Here is a 26,498-nt window from a genome sequence, read left to right on the forward strand (position 1 = left end):
TGTCAATCACTACGAGTCACTAGCACAAAAAAGGGGCGTGGCCTAAACGCTCCTTGATGGCACCGGAAACGCTCGTGTTATTGAATGCACAGTTATCACTTTAGGGGGAGATAACTCTATGGGTCCAGCAGGCTGTAAAAAGTTAACTTCTGTTCTGGTCTACTTGATCGGGCAGGTTGTAGCACGCGACGCACTGGTTGCACTGCACTCAGAGTCATCGAGTGTAACACTCGATGGCTCTGACTGCACTTCGTTGGCTACAGTAGAAAGAGCATAGCGAATAAATAATTTACAAGCTGATGAGTACGAGTTGTCTCTTCCTATTACTTCTTACTTTCATTATACCTGACTGTGTGTACCGTACGCGCAATGTACACTGTGCAAACTCGACTTGAGGCGCTTTATATGGTATATATCGCGTAATTGCGGTAGTTTTTTTGTAAATTCTTACTTTTAGTCTTTGCGTACCTTCGCGTAACGGGGTAGGCTTTCGTATACGAAAGGCCGATCCAAACACTTGTCGCGTTGTATAAATTTCACTTAGATCAAGGACGCCACGCAAAATGGAAGACCCAAAGTCTGAAGGCTGGTAGGACTAGTCAATACATGCGGTTGATATAAGCAATTACTATTTACGATTTGCTGCTTGATGAACGAGTTCTTGTTTTCATTCAAGTTGAGATTAGACAGATATGTGTAAAAGTGCTCGATGATTTGCTTCTGTCGTAGTGTTCGTGCACAAACTAGGCCTAATTGACCGTAATGAGCGAGACGCTGTCTTTCAAAAGAAGATGCGCTCGGTTTAGTAAAATGCGTGGATGAGTGTGATGATTAAAATCACTTTAACAGCATAAAATCATTCAAAAAACACTCACAGATGAGCTTTGGAAGATTTTCAGTTAGGTAAAATAATTGTGTAACACTGTGTGAAGGCTAAAATCATGCCTGAGCGTCATAAAATTGCTCCCAATGACTTACCAGATGCATTTTAAGTAGTACCTCAACAAACTAAAAAATTGCGCGAGGGTCTAAATTAGTCGAAAATGTGTTAAAGCTAGAAAAAAAAACACATTTTATAATCTAAGAAATCGTCAGGGGTCATATTCACACATGCTCATACCTGCCAACTCTCACGCATTGGGCGTGAGACTCACGCAATCACCCCAAAGAAAAGATGAAAATGCGTGAGAAATGCGTGAGATTTTTGCCCCAATTTCTACAATTTCATATATACTATTATTGAGACATCAATTGCCCCATAACCAAATCTCACGCATTGCCCCACTCTTGGGTTGGCAGGTCTGCACATGCTTGAGAAAACTTCGACCTGTATTAGCTTGAAAATATTTTAAACTTGGAAAGAAAGTCACTGGAAGTTTTTCCACATTTTTAAAAATTGTCTTGCAACAGAATTCACATTAGAGTTATTTGGTATCAAAATGTTCATCATGTCTTACTTGCTCTGCTGTGTTGTAGGTGCAAAATATGTGGAAATGTGATTAGGTATACTAGCTTTTAAAAGCTCAAAAACGAACAGTTAATCACAGCCATCACGAAAACGCCGTAATTTGGAATTATTTTATTTTGATGACGTTTTCAACTCGGCGTGGGTATTGTTTTGACATGTGATGTTATCACGTAAAATAAAAGGCCAGTAAAATGCTCAATATAAAACTCTCGTATCACTAGTTTATGACAAACACTTCAGGTTCTACTGAAAAGTCCTTATCAAATATAAATTATCGTTACTTTACAGTTTCGTTTCAGCTTAGTTTAATCATCTCCTTGTAATCTTATCATGTGACCCATACTTTCTGCCAAACGGTGCGAAAAATTTCTTCAGCATTTTTTGACTATCACAAGTGACCAACTGGCTCCTCATGTTTATCAGAGGATGATATGCGCTTCTTTGGGCTACAGCTAAAAAATTAAACAAATTTTTAGGCTAGGTTTTAAGATATCAGTGCTCAAAATGACAGCATTACAATAAAAATAAAATAGGCGCGAAAGGACAATAGACATAGTTTTATTGAATGCGTGAAGTTTATTTGCGAAAATATTTCGATGAATGAGGTTGCATGAAACTACAAACAGAAGCATATCGTGTTCAACTAGGTCCCATTTAAGCCATTTTGGAAAGAGATTCTAATCTACGGCGTTTTGTGATGGCTGCGATGAACTGCGGTTTTTAGCTTTTAAAAGCTTGCAACCACATTTCCAAATATTTTGCACCTACAACGCAGCAGATTAAGATATGGTGAATCTTTTGATACCAAATAACAGTAATGTGAATGCTGTTGCAAGTAAACCTTTAAAGAAGTCCGATGTAGTTTGTCCATCTTAGCCTGTTATCCTAGATTTACAATTATACCATCTTAGTATAACCTTGAAATATTAATCTGAGAAAGCAGTTCTCGGGTTTAGGGCTCGAAAACTACTTTGTTGAGTAAAATCTCAACAAACCCTCACACATTTTCAGATTGTTTGAGATATTACTTAATATGCAAGCCATTGGGAGCAATTTTATGACGATCTGGCATAATTTTAGCCTTTGCACAGTGTCACGCAGTTTTTTTATCCAACTGAAAATCCTCCGAAACTCACATATGAGTGTTTTAGAATGATTTTATGTTGGTTAGAAATCTTTTTTTAACATCACCCTAATTCAAAATCACGCGTATTACTAAACCTTTATAAATGCGGTCCTCAATGTTTGTTTCTCTCTTAATGTTTACGCATAAACTAATTGGGCATAATACGCGAGACACTGTCTTTATGAGTATGGTGCGCTCGGGTGTTAAACAAATAAAATGTTATTGGTTAAAATTATGTGAACGCTAGAAATTTTTGTCTGCAGAACTTTTTCCTGTAAAATCTTGATTCCTTCACTGTGACATCAACAGATTTTCTATTTATCCATGTCTGATATCGTTGCAGCGCTTAGTAATATGAAGGTTAGAAGTTGCTGGTTTATTAATCTGGATAGTCATTTCTAATTGTGGGTTTCAATTAAATGCTGCTCGGTCATATGTCGATTGTCTGTGATTACTGTATCATGTTCGCCAGCTGGAAACTTTGCTAGATTTATATGAGTTACGTTAAAAGCAGAAATGTGTATATAGTTTTAAAAATGTCTCGATTCACTTCTTATTAAAAAATTAACAATTAATTTCTCAATTCTTTTGCATCATATGCCGTGTAAGAATTCATTCAATACACATCTCATTGCAAAACATCGCTTTTCACTTCTTACCTAATTATTTAGCCATCCTAACATCAATGACTCAGTTCAGTTATCCCAAATAAACAAACTCAATTCTTTACCGATTCTTACCGAAAAATTGACTTATGAAAATACGGTTGCTCCTATTACCGCAATCATGGTCTATAAAACCAGTGAGACTGATCATAAAAAGGAGAAAGTTTGTTGATGCAAATCAATAATTCTGCAGTTACGGCACAGCCCACCAATTAAAAGAGTAAAGATTTTCTTGTTGCATGGCCAAAGGGGTGAGTTGGAAAAGATCTTGGAATGGACCAGGCAATGTACATGCATTTTACTGTTCTTATTACGTAAATTCCCTATAACGTAAGCATTCCTGGAATGGATTATTTACGTTATAGTAGCGTCTACTGTATTACAAAATAACAGTAACTTGCAATTGTCAGTTTAGCTTCCCCATTTGCTCAGTCAATTGACTGTTTGTTTAGAAAATATCAACAACAGTATTTTACTACAGATTTTATTTCTTTTTCGGTTTAAATTAAGTCATGCCTATCAGTTCTTTGATGGCATACACTCAGATTTTTTGCTGTAGAAACAGTTTTTGCCATATAACTTTTATTTAACACTTTTTAGAATCAGCAGAGACCTCTGCACTAAAATCAATGCATTTGAGAAGCAAAATGAATGTTTTGTATTTTTGTACTTGAAATCGGCTGCAAAAGAAAAATCTATCATTTTGGCAGTTTGGCCAACACACTGACACATGTTATCTAGTATACAAATGTAGTAGTCAGAATATATTGGGGCCGGTGTTAAAGAATTTTACTACCAAAATACGTTTGAGTTGCTGTTTGCAATATTTTTTTTATTCATCCTAAATAGAAAGACTGTTTGTGAGTAAGGGAAAAACTATGTACTGTACATGTAACAGGTATGGATTTTTGGAAAAGTTATAACCTAATTCCTAAATTTATTGAGAATAAGTTTCGGGTGGATCTGATAACACTGCTATTCATGTTCATTGTTTTTATATATAGGCAAAAAGGCGAGTTCGATATAATGGCTTTTGTTAGAGTGACTGATATTCGCAAGCAGCTATGAAGCTTATAAATAAACTTTCTGTTTGTGCCAAAGCACACCATAGAGCTAAACTATACTAGTGCGTTGTACAAATTATTGACCAATAAAATATACACAGTTATATTGAGGTCTTTTAAAAATGGTGTGCGGCTGACAACATGGAACTGCACTGACACTTTTGCTTTGGCGCACATCAAGTAACAGATTGTGCTACCCTAGGACACTTAGCCTATGTATTCGCAGCACCTAACTTTCGCGTTTTCGCTGTGTCATCCTCTCGCGAAAATTTAATGAGCGAAACTAAACTATCATAACGAACGAGCGAAAACGCGAAGTTACATAGCTTTGTTCATTGATATCCACAATAAAGTCGTAATATTAGAAATGCAGGCAATTTTCGTCTGTGGTTGGGATAAATGGGAAATTTCTGGTAAACTCATTATAGCTAATACACCGACTGAGCAGCATGGCAAAGCAAATTAAGATTATATCAGTTTAGTCACCGAATTTGTAACTGATGAGGATGAAAGTCTGGTAGGTGAAGTCATAAAATTGAAGAATAATTATTGTAGTGATAAATTTTATTACCATCCAAAAACAATATCAACCCTCATCAGGTCCAACCACATTATCTCTTTCACTGCCAATCATGTACAAATTCGTTACCGGCCTAGTGCCAGCCATTTTACCGAAATTGCCGATATTGCTTCATGATATGTATACAGTATTTTTTCAAGTTCTACTTTAATTATCTGTATAGAAAATCTAAATTGGCTATTAAGTCATCAACAACTAATTACCTGTTTTATGACGCGGGGTAGTTAATGAACTCACAGAAAAATGTTCGTTTTTAGATTAGAAATTCTCAAACAAAAGTTTAAAATTGCTTCGTTGTTTTAGGCTGATTTTATAAAGAAATCTTCGGACAACACAGTCAATTTCATAAAACTCTTAAAGACCGTGGGTTATGTGGTCAACAAATAATAAAATCAGGTTACCACACAATTGCTGAGAAAGTCCAAAAATGCGTTTATGGCAGTGGCCCCTAGAAAACGCATAAATGTGTTTATGGCAGCGTAAGGGTTATACAGTTTAGGTTGTGAAGTTGGTTGTTACCTATCTATTTTCTTCTTCTTGGGATTCGAGTGTGAAAAACACGGCGGGAGGGACCTAGATGTCATTGATAGTCCAAGAAACAAATGGCAGCAAGTGATCAAATTGAATTGTCGATCTCACCCACACATTTCAACCTGTGGTTTACAAATACGAACTATTCCCAAATTGAATTTTTTTCCTATTAGTGAACTGGACCTGAGAAATGTAATGTTTTTTCCACTGCATTTATTTTCACATCACTATACAGTCAAACATGGATAACTCGCCCACGGATAGCTCGAACACATGGTTAATTCGAACGGTTTCTTTGGTCCGTTCCCACGTAATGATAAATTGCTATATATAACTCGAACTCAACACTGTTAATTCGAACTGTTTTTTTGCCCAACAGCTACCGAAACGGTTGTTATCGCTTTAGAAAATCACTTTATTCAAAGCCATAGAGCTAAACCTCATCTTTTCGTAATTCATAATCGTCGTTATTACCACCATCGGCAAAATATTTTTGTCAACGACTTTTCTAAACGTTTGGTGAAATTTGGTTTATACTGCTATACGATGAATAGCACGGGCTAGCCGGGTCACGCGTGCAAGGATTTTCGCCACGGACATACAAAACAAAAATCGCATGTTGTTTTTGTTTTGTATGTGCGTGGCGAAAATCCTTGAGTGCGTGGCGTAACCCAGCTAGCCCGTGATGAATAGTTTTCCGACGTTGATTCCATGTTGAATCAACGTTGGAATATTGAATGTTTAAAACGTCTTAAAAATTGTTGTAATTAAACGTATACGTTGTCTTAGCTACAAAACACTATTCATCGTTTGACCTAAACACAGAATACGTGTGTACATTCAATAAGTATCTATTAAAAAAGCGTGAGTGATATAGAATGAACGTAAAACCTCGTAAAACTTCTAATTGAACTGCCTCGGAGTGTTGCTCTTAACGAATCCCAGGTAAAGTAAGGTAATCTTTGCATAAACTTCAAGAAAAAACGGCAAAATTGATCGTGGGTAAACCCCAAAAGAAAAAAATGTCTTTTCTTTTGAGCATTTCAACAACGATCAAGTTTTGCCAATGTCAATCTGAAAAACGTCCTGGCAATAACATCACCTCAAACAATGAACCAATCTCAAGTGATAGAAAAATCTCTATACTTTTTGATAAAAACGTTTTAAACTTTACATTAGAAGCATTTAATTTGAAACAAGCCATTTGTGCTTTTGATTTATATTATAGTTTGTATATGTACATGTATCTACTAATAAATAAGTAAATACATGGACTTGTGACAGTGCTCTGATAACTTGAACGCTCTGATAATTCGAACACTTTTGCTCGGTCCCATGAAGTTCGAGTTATCCATGTTTGACTGTATTTTCGCACTCATCAGAGCCGCGAAATTAAGTTGCAGTGAAATTTTACTCTGTGTGCTACTCACGAAACTAAATATTAGCAAAATATAATTGTCCTAGGGTACTTAGGTCATCGCTGGATGAATTATTCATCAACACAGTAATAATAAAGGGAAGGATTGATGTATTTTGACTTGAGTCGTTTTGATTGTTGAAAATAGTAAATCGAGTCAGTTCCTCTATGGTGACAGTAAAGACTCGATTCAATTCGTACTGGTAGGATGCTCTGAGCCAATATGATTCTACAGTAAATGAAATATACCAGAGAATCGATTATTTTCAATTAGTTTGTGAGATGAGCTGTAAGGCTTGCTTAAGCAAGTAAGTAAACTCCAGTGCCCATCTCTGATTAAAAGTGATCACATCACATAGATTGGCAAAAACTCAAACCTGATTATTGTATTGATGAAGCTATTGATGATTTCTGTAACTGCAACGCCAACTTGGCTGTTCTTTCAGTTAGTACTACTACTAACTGAAAGGCTACTAACTGCTACTATCAAATGTCAACACAACACTCACTCCATTGACTTTTAAATACTGCAGTTTTCCAGCCTAATCATTGGTCTTTGCCATACTTCTCTGTAGAGCCAGAAAATCTTACGCCTCTGCTCCTCACCATCGTTTTGGCTTTTAGGAAATAAATTTCTATCACTTCCACAGTTCTTGTTCCTTGCTTCATTCCTATGTGTGTTTTGTATCAACTGTTACTCTTATACCTGTCCATACTGTGGTCTTCAAGTCAAATCCATTTATCCCTCATACCGTGAGATCTGTCTTTATCCCTATACCTCTTTTTCTACTGGTATTTCAACTGCCATACCTTTTGTAACTACTGTAACGGCTGTCTCCTTGCCTACTAAGTACTGCTACCTCTACAGCTATAGTAACTCATTTCTCACCCCCTATCCTTGCAGTTTCGGGATAAATTACCTCGTAGCCCACAAACATTTAATGGTTGGACAGCTTTGCATGTCATGGCCACTACGATCACAATTGTAGGAAATTCTGTCTCTACTACATTCTCTACTACCTGCTCCATATCTAAAGACGTACTGACCTTCGCTATTATCTATATACCTTTTTCTACTGTCTTTTGCCTTACTATATGCCCTTTCCTTTCCTCATAAAGTAGACGCTCTTACAACGTAAATAATCCGTTCCAGGAAGGTTTACGTTACAGGGATTTTATTTTATAACGACAGCAAAATGCATGTAAATTGCCTAATCCATTCCAAGATCTTTCCAAACTCTCCCCTTTAGCTATGAAATTGGAAAAGAACTTGACTTAACTCCTTTGCTGTGTTGCCTGTACCATAACTGCAGTATTATCGGTTTGCATCAGCACCTTTTTATGATCATTCTCACTGGTTTTATAGACTATGATTGTGGTAATTTTACAAGTTGATAGGGACTGCACATTTTTAATGTTCAGTTATAACAATTTACATATTTTTTCTAAACAGCAAAGTCTATTCTGCAAAGTAAAACTAATAACAAATATTTTCTACATCTACAATAAGGCAAAACAACAAAATCTTTATACTGTCAAAAGCAGTTCTATGTGTTCGTCATCTATCTGTAACTAGAGTTCAAGGTTAGGATAACAGATAACTTTCAACAATACTCCAATACATGACATTCGGATTGGTACGTGGACGCTGTAACGCCTTCACCAATCAATTGCCTTTGTGCTTATGAACAATTGGGCAGCTACCCTATTCTCTGTTTTGTTGACACATCTGATGATCTATCAAAACAAGCTAGAATGTTGTTAAAGTTATATATATACCGTAAAACCTCTAATTGAACGCCATGGCGTTCTATTTTTTAACCCTTCTATAATGGCGGTCAATTGGAGGTGGCTTTCAAATAGAGACTGGCGGTTAATTTTCCAAATAGCTCGTCAGGATTTTCCGCAAATAAATTTAGCCGGATGAAGCGAGCATCGCCTATATTTTGCTCTTTTTTCGGTAGAGCGATATTAAACCCTTTGGATGCAATAAATCTACTAACTTACCTCAAACTTCTTAAAGATCTCTTAATAAAGGTGCATAGAGAAATATCTCTACTAGTTTATATCTATTGCTTGCAATTGACCTGCAATGATATTATAGTCTGCGTCCTTTTTTGCAATTTGCTGGAACTTTCAATTTTTATTTCATTCTAAATTTGAAGATGTATTTTTATTTTATATCTATATTTACATTGGTGAATAAAAGCTCGTTGCACTAACTGATATGTTTGCTACAGTTTGCAGCCAAACTAGCTTGTTATGTGCAATAGAAGTGGAGTTATGAGCATAGATCCACTGTAAGCTGTGTTAAGATAGCTGTAAGGATGCTATTAAATAATATGTTATAAATCTGCATATTTGTAAGTTATACAATAATAATGTATTAAATGATACAAAAATTTAATCATGAATTAGTGAGATAAATGAACCATGCTTATATTACTTGTAGAAACAAACATTAACATTTTTAAATCAAAGCTATTTCTATCATTTGCTCAGATAGCTGCGTTCTGATTGTTGCTTTCGTTTGATGGAATGAACATCTTCTAGCTGGCCAATAATTTTCACAATATCTTCTTGTTTTAATTTTTTTTCGCGTTAAACAAGGAGCTACTATTAGCCTGAGACAGTAATTATTTTCATAGCATTGCTTTGAAAGCTCATCTAACATCGTAAATTTAAGTCGCTTTTTAGTAATGTATATGTAGGCTACTTCAAAGTAGAAAGACCGTGTTAAACAGAGAGCTACTAATACTAGCCTGAGATAGTTTTATTGATTATTTTCATGGTGTTGCTTTCAAAGTTTTAACAAAAAACAACAAAAAGCTTTGGAATTAGACAGTGAGAGAATTAATTGTTATTGATATAAACGGTTTGTTAGTAGTATGATTTTGGAGACACTTTTCTCTCGATCAGTTGATATAATGGGCTCGTAAAAATCAAATAGTATTAAAGTGACGGTCAACTGGAGGTGGTGTTCAATTGGAGATTGTCGTTCAATTGGAGAGTGGCGTTCAATTGGAGAGTGGCGGTCTATTTTTCGACCCTTCTCTCAGGGTGGCAGTCAATCGGAGAGTGGCGGTCTATTTTTCAACCCTTCTCTCAGGGTGGCGGTCAATTGGAGGGGGCGTTCAAATAGAGGTGGCATTCCATTAGAGGTTTTACGGTAACTTATATATATCATATAACTCTATAAACACAGCATTTTTTCTTTCGCAAATGCGGCGAGATAAACTACCATTCAAGTTGAATTTGAACAGCCGCCCAACTTTACACTTTACATTATATGAAATTTTTACGGAGTACGAAGCAACAACTTCACATAAATCTTTTTCTTTTCTTGAAATTTATGTTATAGTTACATGTAATATACGCTAGAGGAGTGTCTGCTGTGTTTGCTACCATCTCGCTTATCAATTCTATCAGCACAATACTTTCTGCTGTCTCCAAGGCTACCGCTTAATATCTACTTCAGAGCCGTGCTCTAGATCAATACTTCTTTTGTACTGCGCATGACTTCTTTTCTCTGACATCCACCACAGCAAAGAACTTGTGTCAAAATTTAAATTCAGATTTTAAACATTACTAAAAAATCTAAAAAAAGTCGAACATCAACTTGTAGGTTGTCGTAGTTTTACTTTAGCGTCATGCTTGCGACAGCTTTGATAAGGATCTATTCTACTATCTATGGTAAATTAAGTTTTGCACCGTACTCTAGACTTGTAGTGCTGTACATATTTTAATATTCATGTTGAAGCTTTTCCATCGGTTTTTCTACTTTATTCTACATGTAAACTGATTTATTTTAGGCATCTTACTGATGAGGTGTATCAGAAATGCTTGAAGCAGTCAACCAATAAATTCAGCATCACAGATGTACTGTTGAGTGTAAGTGACACTTACACCACTGTGGTTATTTACTTACACTAATGGCTGTCTTTCTAGCAGGTGCTTACCTTTTGTGTCTTAGCAACAATTGTATAATTACATTTTTACTGACGTTTCCCTGCTGATGGCTTGTAGAATGTTAATGATTACACAATGGATATATGAACAGTTGTTAACCCTTACCTTTCCATCTATTAGGAACATTGTGGGATTCGTGTATTTATTTTGTTGCTATTTGTTTTAACATAGTTGGAGCATAATAATTTAACATATTAAATAATATTTAATATAATATTATTGGTGCATAATATTATTGTAGCCAACTCTTAATTTTAGACTGACATAAAGGAAGTGGCAGTTGCTAGCCTACCATGTGACTTTGCAAAGAGCAAGCCCGCCAAGGTATGTTACTACTAACTAGTTATCATATACTAGATAAATGCATTGTGGGTAGTTGAAATTACAATTAAAATACATGTTATCTAATGATTTAGTATTTAAGACTATTTTTACATAACTGCATGCTTGTTTACACTGGTTTTCTTGTTACATGTTGGAGTGATTGACAGTAGTTCAAACTATATATATACAAATCTCTATATATATTTTTCAAAGTTTGTGTGTATGTCCAGCTAGAGCTAGTAAAATCATGAAATTGGAATTTCACACTCTTGTGAATCTGTACTCACGGAGATTACAACCGCAAGTTTTAAAACCATGGGCTCTACCATTGAGCTATACAAGTCTTAATAATCCAAACCCTCATCATATACCGTACGCATACGCTAAATAACGTATAATTTGTGCATTGCGCCCATACGTTAGGATGCCTCTGTTATAAAAATGTTTTGCCTAACTCTAGGAAGCACGATGTTTCTTCGTTATTTTTTGTTAGGGCGAATTTTTTCTGCCACGCAATATCAACAATAATTTCTCTCGCAATTAAAATTTGGCGAGTTTTGTACTGATTATATACGTTATTAGGAGCTATGTCGCTTGCCTTGGCATGTTCAGCGTTATCTATTTATTCGTTATGGTAAAACGGATTTTCAAACGGATAAATGATAAAATTTTAGTTGCAAGTTTGAAGTTTGCTAAAATACATTCTAAAACTTTCTTTGAGTATGTGTTTAGTAAGCTAAATTCATTCAAGTTTGTTTTGAAGGTAAGAAATTTTCACGTAGTACATTGTAATGTTATAATATCTTGGAGATCTTAACCCCAAAATGCACTAAAGTCATTGTAGGTACCTATAGTTACTAAGGTTAACATGTTGTTTCGTTACTATTTTTTAATGATGATGATTTTGATAATTTTTACCAGGAGAAAATTGCCGTAGATAATTACTATGGATCTCTATACCACTCTATGTATGTCTATAGCCAACTATATATATATAAAAAATTGTTTCCTCACCCCGGATACCCCGTATGGGTGATAAATTCTGCTCTAACTCGGGTCTCCTACCAGAGACCTGGGAGTTTGAGCACTCGCCTCAAGATCTTAGCTGTTCCCAATAGCGCACTTTTCTGCAACTCACCTGAGTTGATTGTTGTTGGTATTTGGGCAAGCCACATTTTATGGGCCGGTGTTATTGTGCCCAGTGCCCCAATGACTACTGGGATTACAGTTGTTCTTACATTCCAGCATTTTTCAATTTCTTCTCCAAGAGGGAGATATTTCTCTACCTTTTCTTTTTCTTTGCTGGCTATATTGTAGTCATTGGGTACTGCTATATCTATTATAGTAGCCCTCTTGTTCTCCTTGTCTACCACCACTATATCTGGTTGGTTTGCTAGGACATGCTTGTCAGTTTGGATGTAGAAGTCCCAGAGGATCTTAGCGCGGTCATTTTCATTCACCTTACCAGGAGCTTCCCACCAGTGTTGCGGTTTATTAAGGCCATACTCATGAAATAGACTTCTATACACAATACCTGCGACATGATTATGCCGCTCAGTGTATGCGTTCCCTGCTAGCTGCCTGCATCCACTGATGATGTGTTGGATGGTCTCAGGTGCATCTTTGCACAGTCTGCATCTAGAATCGTCTCTAGTGTGATAGATTTTCGTTTGGAGTTGCCCTGTTGGGAGCACTTGCTCCTGGGCTGCCATGATTAGCGACTCTGTATTGGCCGTTAGGTTTCCTTTGTTCAGCCACATATATGTCTGGTGAAGATCGCCAACCTTAGATATTTGTTGGTGGTAAGCACCATGAAGAGGTTTCGTGTGCCAGTCAATTTCCTCATCATCAGGGCGTAGGTCCGTTGTAAGAGCAGCCGATTGAAATTCAGCTAGCAACTTATCTGAGATGGCCATGGAGGCTGTATATGCTTTGATGCTTTGCTCCTTCTCTTTCACTGTCTGCTGTACACTTTTGAGTCCCCTACCGCCATCTTTCCTATCGAGATACAATCTAGTAGTATCAGATTTTGGGTGAAGTGCTCCATGCATGGTCAGCAGTTTACGAGTTGCTATATCTGTTTCTTTGATGGCTTCCTCAGTCCACTTTATTATGCCTGCTGAATATCTTATTACTGGCAGTGCGTAGGTATTTATTGCCATGACTTGGTTCTTGGCATTGAGCTGGCTCCGTAAGACCTGCCAAAGGCGTTTCTTGTATTCGGTAATGGCTTTGTGACGTACCTCGGCTTCGTGGTTGATGTTGCTTTGCATAATCCCCAAGTACTTGTACCCTTCTTCTATATCTTTGATGGTACCATTTGGCATTCTTAGGCCATCTGTGAGCATAGAATGGCCTTTCTTAAGAATTAGCCTTCCACATTTCTCAATACCGAAGGTCATTCCGATGTCCTTGCTGTATACCTGAGTGAGGTGTATTAGCGAATCAATGTCCCTTTCTTTGTTAGCGTACAGCTTGATGTCATCCATGTAGAAGAGGTGGTTTATCTTGGTGCCACTCTTAAACTGGTACCCATATTGAGTCTCCTCCAGCATATTGCTTAGAGGGTTTAGGCATATGCAGAAGAGCAGCGGTGATAAGGAGTCACCTTGATAGATGCCTCGCTTAATTTGTACACTTGCCAGCTTTTTGCCATTAGCCTCCAGTTCCGTCTTCCATTTGGTCATTGACATCTTGATGAATGCCACAAGAGCAGGGTGAACATTGTACATACTGAGGCACTCAAGTATCCAACTATGGGGAATTGAGTCATAGGCCTTTTTGTAGTCAATCCAAGCCATGGCAAGATTGGTTTGCCTTCTCCTGCTGTCTTGACAGACCGTCCGATCCACCAGTAACTGATGTTTAGCTCCTCGGGTGTTGCGCCCAATTCCTTTCTGAGCACTGGTCATATAGTGACTCATGTGCTCTTCCAGTTTGTCTGCAACTATTCCTGAGAGCAGTTTCCAAGTAGTGGGCAAGCACATTCTTGGTCGATAGTTTTTGGGAATCGGCCCCTGCTTTGGATCTTTTATCAGAAGTACAGTTCGTCCTTTGGTCAGCCATTCTGGATGGTCACCTTGTTCTATTAGGCATTCCATCTGCTTAGCCATTCTAATGTGAAGAGATGTCAATTTCTTTAACCAGAAGACTTGAATCATGTCATGGCCAGGTGCTGCTGTAATGGTTGGGTGCGATGTGTAGTTGTTAGACTACCAACTATCTTCGTATTGAATAAGAGATGTGCTTTTGGATTATTATCAAACTTTATTATATATTGCTCTCACAGCTCGCTTACTAATTTACGCACACTAATGATTCTCATGCACAGCCTTATATACTATTCACAATAACAATATAGTCCCAGAACCGAATGGTTACGATATCAATTAAATAGAAAACCTTTGTTCATACAGGAAGCAAGATACAAAGACACTTGAACGGATTGGAAGGATGACCATGCCAGACCATAATTAACATATCATTATAACAGATTCAATCGTAAAGATTATGGAGAGGAAAACCTTTGTTGACTTCCTCCGATTATTTCATAAACATTGCGCTACCTGTTGGTCATTGTCTTCATTGCAACATTTAGGTGGTGACAGTCTAATGAGATGTTTCTAACATATCCATTGTGTGGTAATAACCAACCGTATTTTCGAAATGAGTCTAATAAGTCAAATATGTAGTTTATGTGAACAATATGAATGTCGTAAGATAGAGAAAATAAAGTGCTATTAAATTGTATTCGACCTCTATCTTACACTGCCCAGTTCTTCATACGCTGCACTCTGCACTTGATGTCCTCTTTGCTGATGGTGAGTCCTTGCTGAGCCACAGTGTGTTGATGGTTCTCTTTAAGCCTCTTCAGCCAATTTGCAGTGGTGTTATGAGTAGTCTCTTTCTTCCAGATGACCTTCCAGAACCTTGAAGTGCTAGATCGGGGAGGCTCATACATTGGCCTCTGCAGTTCACCTTTGAACTGGGAATACACTCTAGATGGATTATTGATAAACAGTTTGTTCATTCTCTTGTTATCCCGCTCTTTAGTGTACCGCTTCAGTCGTGCCAAGAGTGCTACTAGCTGCTGTTTGGCAGATTCTAGAGCTTCTATTGTGGCTTCCCTTTTTGGACACTCCAAACTGTGGTTAGATCTCTCACTGAGCCTACTAATTAACAAGTCCTTGATCTTATTTTGTAGCCTCAGCTGCCAGGATGGAATGGCTTGAAGCCTTGTTGGCATTGGCTTAATATCCATCTCCTCCAAGATGGCGGTTGCTGTACTGTAGATTAAGGCATTAGTCTCACTGATTGATCCAGTTGAGATCGACTCCAGTGCCATGTTATAATGTCTTCTAACAGCTTCTTAGGTATGGCCTTGCTAACTCTTCGTAGTGGTACCCTGCTTCCCTAATCATTAGCAGCTGACATCTTGTTGATAATATTTTCCGCAAGCTCTCTCACCCTTGGGTCAAGGTCCAAGTGCATGTCTTCTTCAACCCGTGAGTCAACGCTTGATCGTGTAAGCGTGACAGTGTGTGTTGATATGCACTCCTCGTTGGTTGAGGTTACTTGGGTGAACTGTTCCTTAATTTCATCTACCTCAAGTTCCGATATGAGGTGCCGCTTGATTATGTTACTCCTCTGAGCTACAAGTTGCTTAGCGGTTAGTGGCAATTCAGGGCGCATGTTTATCCACAGTTGCCGCATCCTTCCCATATAGCCCCACTTTTGAGGTTCACTCATAAAGTAGCACTGCATGAGGTCCATGTTATCAGTCCGAGTCCATTTTATCCGTTTTGAACCAGTAGCCCATTTTTCACTGCCTTGTCCTGGTTCAGCTACAGCGCGGACCTTGTTTGACCGGGCGACGTCCGAGCCGGCATGGCTTTGGTTATTGCACTCATCATAGAGGTTGTAGACATTATACAAGCAAGGGTCTTGTCCAAGGACCACCAGAAAAGTGCAGTTGTTGGGGTTTGATCCGAGGACCTAATGATCACCGTCCCGATACCTTACCAACTGCGCTATCTGTCCTGTATATATGTAAATATGTAATATATATATATATATATATATATACTCGTGCTACAGACAGTACTGATTCGGCTATTGAAACCTCATCAGTGCAGCTCAGAGCTTAGGCAAGGGACACAAATCTTTAAGAAACTTGACTTTAAGAAAGTCAATGTGCTGGCACCAGAGTGCTCAAATCACAAAAGTGATGAGCTTTGCTATACAAATATAGCTATACAAATATATATATATATATATGTAATATATATATGTGATATATATATGTAATATATATATGTAATATATATTTTCAGGACAGTACTAGTGCAGCTCAGAGCCGGCCAGGGGGACAAATCCCATTGCCAATGAGCGTTGACTTCCCGTCATGAAACAACCAAGTTACCTCACCGACTTTAAGAAAGTCAATGTGCTGACACCAGAGTGCTCCAATCACAAATGTGATGAGCTTTGCACTAAAGCGAATAGTGTCGCACCTCTCACGTTTCTCAAAGTATATCTGTTTTCGGTATGTCCGACTATAGCTATTATTAGAATAACTGTAGCTGGACAACATTGCAGATGCAACAACAGCGAAGCTGGACAATGCTGACATAACGTCATGGCTTACCTTCATTAGAAGCCTAGCACTTATTAACAGCTTACTGGAAGTTTCCATTGGCAATGTGCCAGGCTAATAGCTTGAAAGTTACAGTTGTTTGACAAAGTTTTAAAACCTTTACAGTTGTTTTTATTTGTTTCCTAATTTATTTCAACTACACAAAACACTTTTTTCATGATATCTAGTTTGGAAGCTAGAATGAGAAATGTTGTTATATGTTAAATACAAATCAATTTTCTGTCCAGACTTTCTTATTACCTGGGCAACTCCGGGTAGCACAGCTAGTATATATATGTATATATATATATATATATGTATATCTACCAGCTGTGCTACCCAGCATATATATATATATATATATCTACATGTACATATATATATATATATACATATATATATATATATATATTTACTAGCTGTACAACCCGGCATTGCTTGGGTAATAAGAAAGTTTTTGAGCAGAAAGTTTGTTTTTTTTAACATATACAACATTTACCATTTTAACTTTTAAACTTACCAAAATAACAAAGGGACCAAAATGCTGTTCGTCGAAAATATTTTCACAACGCCTGAAAGAGACATGACGACCTATTTCTCTCAGTTCAGCACTTGGGACAGTAAGAAATGCATTCAGTTTTATGTTGATTTAGTGTATATTTTCAGGAAATGGTTAGTTATTTCAGATAGTCATGGTAATTTACCTACTAAGTAAGTGTAGCCATGTGTTAGATGAGACAAAAACAGGATTGGACATCTCTCAACTTTTGATTCTTCTGATCTTTCTGTCTGTCCAAATTATTGATGGCTGAAATCAATTGAACAAACTATGCATTTATACCGAGCAAAATACACACAGCTCAACTAGGGTGAGGTCTCTTTAATTGAAAAGTTTGATTACTCGTTATGAATTACAGTTGAAACAAATTAAATGCAGCAAACTTAATTCGATTTCATGTATTTATGTGCGGATAGATTCAGACAGTAAATATTGGTGCTACTTTTCAGCTGGTGGGGCCATTGGTCGTGCAAATCCAGAAGGTGAAAAACATTTCTGCTCTTACAACAAGGCAGGAGTCTTCAACGGCCGCTCGGATGTTCAAGTTTTCTCTTTATGACGGGTGTCAGGCAGTGCCTGCTATAGAAATGGAGTCCCTACATAATATCGGGTAACTGTGTTCATGCGATTGAGAGTCAAGTGTCTAGTATTAAAACTTGTTTTGACCCTATTATCGATAATTATGTGTAAATATTTCTTTCCTAATACAGTCAAGCCTATACATAAAATTAATCTCTCAAGATTTTCTTTGTATGTCAAAATCATTATGTGTTGGGGAAGATCTATATACATGTACTTATAAAACAGGAAATTCATATGTTAACTTAGACTGCATACTTGGAACTAGAAACTTGTTAGATGAGTTATGAGTTAACGGCTCAACACGTAACATACAGCTTATTTAATATGATAAACCTTTTACCCACATTAAGCACTTAGAACCTTCAGTTTCCAAATGAAGGATAATTTCCAAATAATTGCTGTCAGAAGCTCATAAGTCCATGGATTGTTGTCAGAAGTTCATAAGTTCATGGATTGTTGTCAGAAGTTCATAAGTTCATGGATTGTTGTCAGAAGTACATAAGTTCATGGATTGTTGTCAGAAGTACATAAGTTCATGGATTGTTGTCAGAAGTTCATAAGTTCATGGATTGTTGTCAGAAGTACATAAGTTCATGGATTGTTGTCAGAAGTTCAGAAGTTCATAAGTTCATGGAATGTTGTCAGAGGGTCATAAGTTCATAGGTTGTTATCAGAAATACATAATTACATGGATTGTTGCCATAAGTTCATAAGTTCATGGATTGTTGTCAGAAGTACATAATTACATAGATTGTCGTCATAAGTTCATGGATTGTTGTCAGAAATTCATGGGTTGTTGTCATAAGTTCATGGATTGTTGTCAGAAGGTCATAAGTTCATGGGTTGTGATCAGAAGTACATAAGTTCATGGATTGTTGTCTTAAGTTCATAAGTTCATAGATTGCTGTCAGAAGTTCATAAGTTCATGGACTGTTGTCATAAGTTCATAGATTGCTGTCAGAAGTTCATGGATTGTTGTCATAAGTTCATGGATTGCTGTCAGAAGTTCATGGGTTGTTGTCATAAGTTCATGGATTGATGTCAGAAGTACATAAGTTCATGGGTTGTTATCAGAAATACATAAGTTCATGGATTGTTGTCATAAGTTCATAGATTGCTGTCAGAAGTACATAAGTTCATGGGTTGATGTCATAAGTTCATAAGTTCACAGGTTGTTGTCATAAGTACATGGATTGCTGTCAGAAGTTCATAAGTTCACGGGTTGCTGTCAGTAGTACATAAGTTCACTGGTTGCTGTCAGTGGTACATAAGTTCACAGGTTGTTGTCATACGTACATGTGTATTGCAGTATAATGGCAATAAATAATAGAACTGTTTGCAAATTGATTTACATGTTTATTGAGTTTTTATGCCGAAAATATGGTATTGAGTGTCTCCAAAAAATAGTTTTTAAATTATTATTATTAACTTGAATCTTCTGGACACAGGTTTGGCACAGCGCCAGGCAGCAAGCTGCTATTGAAAGGGACAATCCATGTCAATCAAGGAATTCTTCTCCTAACAAACTCCAACTGCAAGTTACTAGGTGGCAAAGTGGAAACCATGTATGAAAAATGGCAGCTTAATAGGGTTGGTTTTTCATTTCATTCTTTACTAGGTCTAGTCAGCGTACTGCATACTACGAGAAAAAAACTTTGTTCTAATCTAATAAATTCCTCGTGAAATGAATGAATATAAATAAACAATTATGTATAAAAAATAATTCTCAAGCATTGGCATGTTTGCACACGAGCAGTGGTCACTTTTCACAGTGGTCACTTTATGCAGTGGTCACTTTATACACCGGTCGCTTTAAATGGCGGTCACTTTATGCAGTGGTCAATTTTCACAGTGGTCACTTTATACAGTGGTCACATTAAACAGCGGTCACTTTATGCAGTGGTCACTTTTCACAGTAGTCACTTTATACACTGATCACTTTATACAGCGGTCACTTTATCCAGCGACCAGCGGTCACTTTATATATACAGTAGTCACTTTATACAACAGTCATTTTATACAATGAATACCCTGCTTTATCCTTGGAACTCATGAAGTTGACCCGAAAGGCTAACAGGCCTGATGGCCCACCTCAGTTTCTACAGCTTGGCCAAAAGGTGAAAAAGGATAAAATAGACACGCTCACTGGTAAGTTTGCAGTTCTGAATGAGTTGTTGTTCTTTTGTGATGCTGCTTGTGTAAGTCAGAATTTAGTTATCATACTTCTCTAAGTCGGCTGTTATACGAGGGCGATTTGATAAGTGTTTGTATTTTAGTGTGTGGCTATAACCACTGTCATATAATTACTATATATATATAAGAGGGCGATTCGATAAGTGTTTGTATTTTGGTGCGTGGCTATAACCACTGTCATATAACTACTATATATACAGTGTACATACGAGGGCGATTCGATAAGTAAAGATAATTTTACAATAAGTCAAGTTGTAGTTGAGTTAGATACTTTTTATTTTTTTATTTTTCAACATAATTGCCAGACAAGTCAACACATTTCTGCCATTTTGGTACCAGTTTCTTGATCCCATCTGCATAAAATTATGCAGATTGCCTTCGTAACCATTTGCTCACAGTAGCTTTGACCTCGTTGTGAGTCTCCATATGATTCCCTCTGGTATAGGACTTTAGAACACCAAAGAGATGATAGTCAGAAAGTGCAAGATCAGGGCTGTAAGGTGGGTGGTCCAACAGTTCCCAACCTAGTTGGTTTATGGTCTCAATGGTTCGAGTGGCAGTGTGGGGCCTTGCATTGTCTTGGTGGACAATGATGCCACGGGATTGCATGCCTCTTTTCTTGTTCTTAATGTCCTTCTTGACTTGCCGTAGCAGTTGGCAGTAGTTTTCACTGTTTACTGTGGTTACCTGCTCAAGAAAGCTTACTGTAATGGGGCCTCTCACATCCTAAAACACTGTCAACATCACTTTCTTGACACTTCTCTGTACTTTGAACTGCTTTGTGACAGGAGATGATGGGTGTTTCCACCTCAATGACTGCTGCTTTGACTCTGGCTCATAGTGTGCCACCCAGGTCTCATCACAAGTCTGTTTAAAAAGGAATCACCTTCTTTTTGAACCCTGTCCAGATTCTAGACATGTCCTAGACATTTCCAATCGCTTAGCTTTGTTGGCATCACTGAGCATTTTGGGTACCCACCTGCAACCTTTGAGTACCCAAGATCTTCATGAAGAATGGAATGCACTGTTCCAATGGAGATGCTCAATGATTCAGCAATTTCCTCTACCTTTATCCTACTGTTTGCTCTGACAAGCTTGTCCACAGCCTCCAAATTGGATGGTGTGGCTGCCTCTTTTGGCCTGCCTGACCTTGGTTCATCCTCAATTGAGGTCCTTCCTTCCTTAAAACTGCTAGCCCATTTGAAAACTCTGTTTTGGTTTAAACAACTGTCACCATTTTGAGCTTTCATTCTCCTATCAATGTCACTTGGTCTGACTCCTTCACTTGACAAAAATCTTATTACAGCTCTCTGTTCAACATGTGAGCAAATTTCAAGAGGGGCAGCCATTTTGAAATAGTCTCCAAAAGATGTTATAGCCTCAAAGTTATTGAAAAAGATTACAGTGTGAAGACAACACCTAAAAGAACATAACTCCAAAAAATTATGCATGTGTCACAATAATATTCTAACTTATAAGGAAATTATCTTTACTTATCGAATCGCCCCCGTATTATTTGTTTTTTTTAGCTGATCTTTTGTTTTTATTTTGTTTGCGCTTTTGCATGTACACATCGATATTAATATCAATGTTTGTCTTTTTGTTACAAACTGTGTCCAGTAATAGCAATTAAAATCTAGCAATAAAAAATCTGCACAGCACTGGATTTGATCTCGGGACCTCCAGATCTTAACCATTAAGCTACACGGAATAAAATTGATTTGAGCAAATAGTCACTACATTGGTTAAGATACCTATCTTAAAAATCTTGCTTGGGATTGATAACTAGCACTGCACAGCACCGTTGTAGTATAGATTTTAGTAAAGATCTAGCTTTCATGATAAGTTAATCAAATTCATAAGGCAATTTTTCTATTACCCATGCAAAGCCAGGAATTTGGCTAGTATTTATATAAATTAAAATGTCTGCCTGTCGTTCGTCTGTCCAGTCAATAGCGATTGGTTAAAGTATGTCAACTGCAAAAATACTATTCATTTTTTCGTGACGTCATTTTCTCGTTGTCGGTCATCTTTATAGACAATTTTATCGTTAAAAACTCAAAGCGTTTGCTATGAATTTTTGAAAACGATGATTTTGTTTGCAATTTTTTTTATTATAGTAACAAAACAACACCGAAATCACTATTAAATATAAGAAAAACGATCTTTTTCTACATATATGGTGACTTTTTCGTGAACGAGCGTGTGTGCAAACGGCTTGATGACGTAAAAAAACACGATGGATTGGTTACTACTGGTGATCAGTTAGAATAAGCACGCTGGTAGTCCTATGCACTATGAGAGATCATGATGTGTAATAGTTATATGCACAATTATTCCAAAGCGTGGCAAGGTGGCTGCAAGTTTTAGTGGTAGTGCTCTTTGGTTCACAGCTGTGTCTCCAAATGTACGGGTTCACTTCCTGTGAAGTGCTATCTTTTTCCCAATGCTGGCTTCAGACGGACGAATACGGCTCTCATTATAGTAAATTATATTTTGACAATCTCAAGTTACTCAGATTCATTGGGTAAAGAAACTGAGCTAATGGCAACCGTATCACCTGCCACTGTTTATAAGCTATTTTAAATCTTTAGCAAATCTGTTGCATAAGAAATAAGAAATGTTTTTCGACAATCTGTTTAAGCTATGCCTCGAGCTTTCACATATATGAATTGTGCCTTGACCGAACATAAACAGAACTAAATGCTTTCATTTAAAATTAAGAAGAATAAATGTATATCTTGATTAAAAATAAATTTTTTATGCAAAATCCTTTTTTATTACCCGAGCAACGCCGGGCATTCAGTAGTTTATTCATATAGTATTAAACATTCTTAAAAATGAGACTATAATTTCATATGATGATGTAAAGAAAAATGGAATAAAATATTGACTTAGTGGTCTCTAAAGTCGGACCTGGAAACAGCTTGTCAGGGTTCAACTCTCAAAAAAGTCCTTAGGTAGTGATAGGAATTGCCAAACTTTAATTGCTCTTTACAGCTGGGCGTGTTTCCAGTCGTCGAGATTCCCTTGTAGTGTTTTATATTGCAGTAGTGTTTCATATTGTAGTAGTGCTTCACATTGCAGTAGTGTTTCACATTGCAGTAGTGTTATATATTGCAATAGTGTTTCACATTGCAGTAGTGTTTCACATTGCAGTAGTGTTTTACATTGCAGTAGCGTTTTACATTGCAGTAGTGTTTCACATTACAGCAGGACTTCCCATTGTAGTAATGTTATACATTGCAACATCATTTTGCTTTTCAAAAGCATCTAGTTTTGAAGTAGTGTTTTGCTATCGCGGCCTTGTTTAAATTACAAATGCAATGATAGCGGTATTTAGCAGGAAACCTATACTGGTTATCTGCTTGCTAAGCAGTTACAGCTGTATATAAAACCTTGCTTTGGACTAGGTACATAATTTATTTACAGTGTTTCAGGCAGACTGATTTCAACCACTTTACCAGAGGTTTAAAAGTATAATTATTGTCTATAGCAGACAGCTCTATGACTACACACCTTGTTTCATTTTTCCTAACTGGTCGACTTGTAAGTCGGATTATATCCTGTGCATAATATCAGATGAACTTTGGCTGATAAATACAAGTAAACTGAACATATTACATCATTCCTTGAAGATAAGTGTACATCATACACACTATAATAGCAGAGTTGTCCGCTCAATAATAATGGGTTAGTCATAAGTAGATAACTCCTTCTTTCCTGGATTTGTGGTTTTTGTTTAAATCATATAAGAGGGTATCATATCAACAGAGTGTGCGGCTGTAAAAGGGTTGCAACACTCTGTGTGGCAATATTGTAATTTTTAAAATCACTCATTACACAAGTGAAATACACATTCACTACTGTTTTGGCGTAATAATTTGGTTTCCTTTTTGACACAATTTGCTGAATTATATAAATTTGCTGTAATTTTTTATAATATTCCATGCATTCATGAGCTATGATAAAACCATCTACAATTTGTATTTCACATCCTTTTCATTTGTTGGACAACATTTATAAGTTTTTATGTTCTTAAATAACATGACTAGAGAGACATTTTGTGATTGAATGAAATATGTTCAGAACAAGACAGTTTTATAGGTGCATCAAGTACAGCTTAAGGTTACTCATTAGCCATTTGGCTTGTGAGTCTACAACAACCAAGCATGAGTGCTCAATTGTAAGGAAATACGCTACTTACCATGGTTAATCATGGTTGGACCATGATTAATGTTCGTTTTGTAACTTAGATTGTTGTAAATTTTAAAATCGTATGGAAAAAACTAATAACTTGTTCATGTACTTTCATATTAATTTGTGAAATACAGGCAAGTTCAACTCTCTTGAGGTAGCCAGCGCCACACCGGCAGCTGTAGAGAGAGACAATGCAGAGTTTGATGCTCAGAGGCAAGCTGTGATCAATGAGGCTCTGCAGCAACAAGAGAAGACAACTTATGGAGGCCTCAAACAGGTTGGTAACTGAGTTCCTGCGTAGTTATTTAAAATTGGCATGAAATATACAGACCAGAGAGATGAGATAAGGGTGTTATAGTTAACAGTCTCGGCAAGGAAAGGTTGTGTGAAAATGTTTGTTTTGGCGCTTGTACTTTATTGCCCATTTTTAGAGTTATCTTTTAACCCTTTTACAGGCAAGTTTTGAGGCTATTTCAGCCTCCAAGGTGAATTAAGTCATCAAAAATAAAACTTATCTGAATTGATAACTCTCATTAATAATAGGCATATATTTATTTACATAAATACTTCTTAAATGTTTTTAAGGCAGAATAATACAATGTTTAGAAATAAAAACATGCTAATGCCAATATTAGTCATTATGAATGATGCTCTCAGAAGCATTCGCCCTTGCAGAGTTCCCATACCACAATTAAGTCACCGTGTTGAGATTTTCCTTCTAGATTGGTACTACTACTACTACTACTATAACATTGGTAAAAGTTACTGGTTAGACATCTGTATATCGATTTGCGTATCTACATGCAGGTTAATGCACACGTTCCATTGGAGAGAACTGAGTTCAAGAGACCAGAGAGAAAAATCAAGAAACCATCTCTGGATGACAAGGACCCAAATGTTAGCGATGACGAGGAGCAGGGAAGAGGTCGAGGAAGTTTAGTTTGCTCACAAGTGTGTGTGCAACGATCCCTTGAAGATAGAGTATGTCTGCTTTGCTGACTGCAATCAGAGGCTGTGTGTCTTAAGAGCCTTACCACACAAACAATGACTCTGTGATCTTGGCTGGGCATGTCTGAGTCTAGTGGGAGGGGAACCTCCAAGACTGTAGATATGCCCAGTTGCAGAGAGCAATTTAAGAGCGGATGTCACTCTTGCTGGCACTACTGACCTTTTTGGGGACTAAACTCTAACATCTATATACATAAATCTCAGTGTTTGTCTGTCTGGTTGGCGCGATAAAGTTTTTGTAACGAAAATGCACTTTGCACTAGATTTGAAATCAAAACTTCCAGGTCTGCAGACCATTGAGCTAACCCATTACACCACACGAGCTAATTGCGATATATTGGAATTATTATGCGCATAGTCAGTACATCGGATAAAATACTCTCGTTTAAAGTGCTTATTACTAACGATTGTTAAACTGGCTCACATAGCAAAGATCTAGACTAGCTTATATAATTATATGAGCAATATATAATTTAATTCAAATATATAACAAACTAGCTTATATAATGGCGATATATAACCAAAAATATCTTTATTATATTTACTAATACCCTAGCAGCCTGGTTTCTGTGAGAGATCGTCATTTGTAATAATTATCTGTTCAATTATTCAGAATTGCAGTAATGTGATCGATTGTTGCAGTTGTTAGAGTGTTGGTCTGTTGTGGTGAATGTTGCGAGTTCAAATCCCATATGATGCAATATTTTTTCAATGTTCAACTGTGGCTTTAAGTGATTACTATAATTATAAAGGCTACTTGTGTATAGGTTGTCTCCGCTATTCTAAAATATTATTGAAGAAATAAAAAACAAATTTCAAAATTAAAAGTTCATTTTACTCACTAGAAATTCCACTGTCATACAGCCCACGACCAAAGAGATGGCCAGAGATATTGGCAAAAAAAGAAAGGGTACTGATGGTTGAGAAATGCAATATTAGCAATCAAATGGCTCTGCAGTGCAATAGGATAACTGCAATGGTAGCTGTAATGTACTGGGTGTGGGTGTTATTATATACAACAAACAGCAATAATGAATGGAAAAGATGTTTATATTTTCCCCCTGCAATAGGAGAAATGCAATATTGGCCAATATTAGAACTAAAATGAACTGATATTCTTAGAATAATCAATTTTATTAATATAGTAATAATAGAAAACCAATACACAATTTTGTTT

At 36.9% G+C, this 26,498-nt stretch overlaps 2 protein-coding genes across 3 annotated transcripts in view; one reads left to right on the forward strand and one right to left on the reverse strand.

Moving 5' to 3' along the window:
* Positions 1-26,498, reverse strand: part of LOC137402195 (uncharacterized) — an 80,242-nt gene that overhangs the window by 24,283 nt on the left and 29,461 nt on the right. The window lies entirely within an intron of this gene.
* LOC137401875 (tudor domain-containing protein 3-like) lies at positions 554-25,312 on the forward strand. Its single transcript, XM_068088348.1, has 8 exons — positions 554-589; positions 10,664-10,742; positions 11,079-11,144; positions 17,788-17,948; positions 19,369-19,509; positions 19,965-20,068; positions 24,448-24,590; positions 25,121-25,312. Exons 1-8 carry the CDS (start codon positions 564-566, stop codon positions 25,310-25,312), a joined length of 912 nt encoding a protein of 303 aa, XP_067944449.1. The 5' UTR covers positions 554-563.

This window comes from Watersipora subatra, chromosome 8, assembly GCF_963576615.1.
Source record: "Watersipora subatra chromosome 8, tzWatSuba1.1, whole genome shotgun sequence".
NCBI classification, from domain to species: Eukaryota; Metazoa; Bryozoa; class Gymnolaemata; order Cheilostomatida; family Watersiporidae; genus Watersipora; species Watersipora subatra.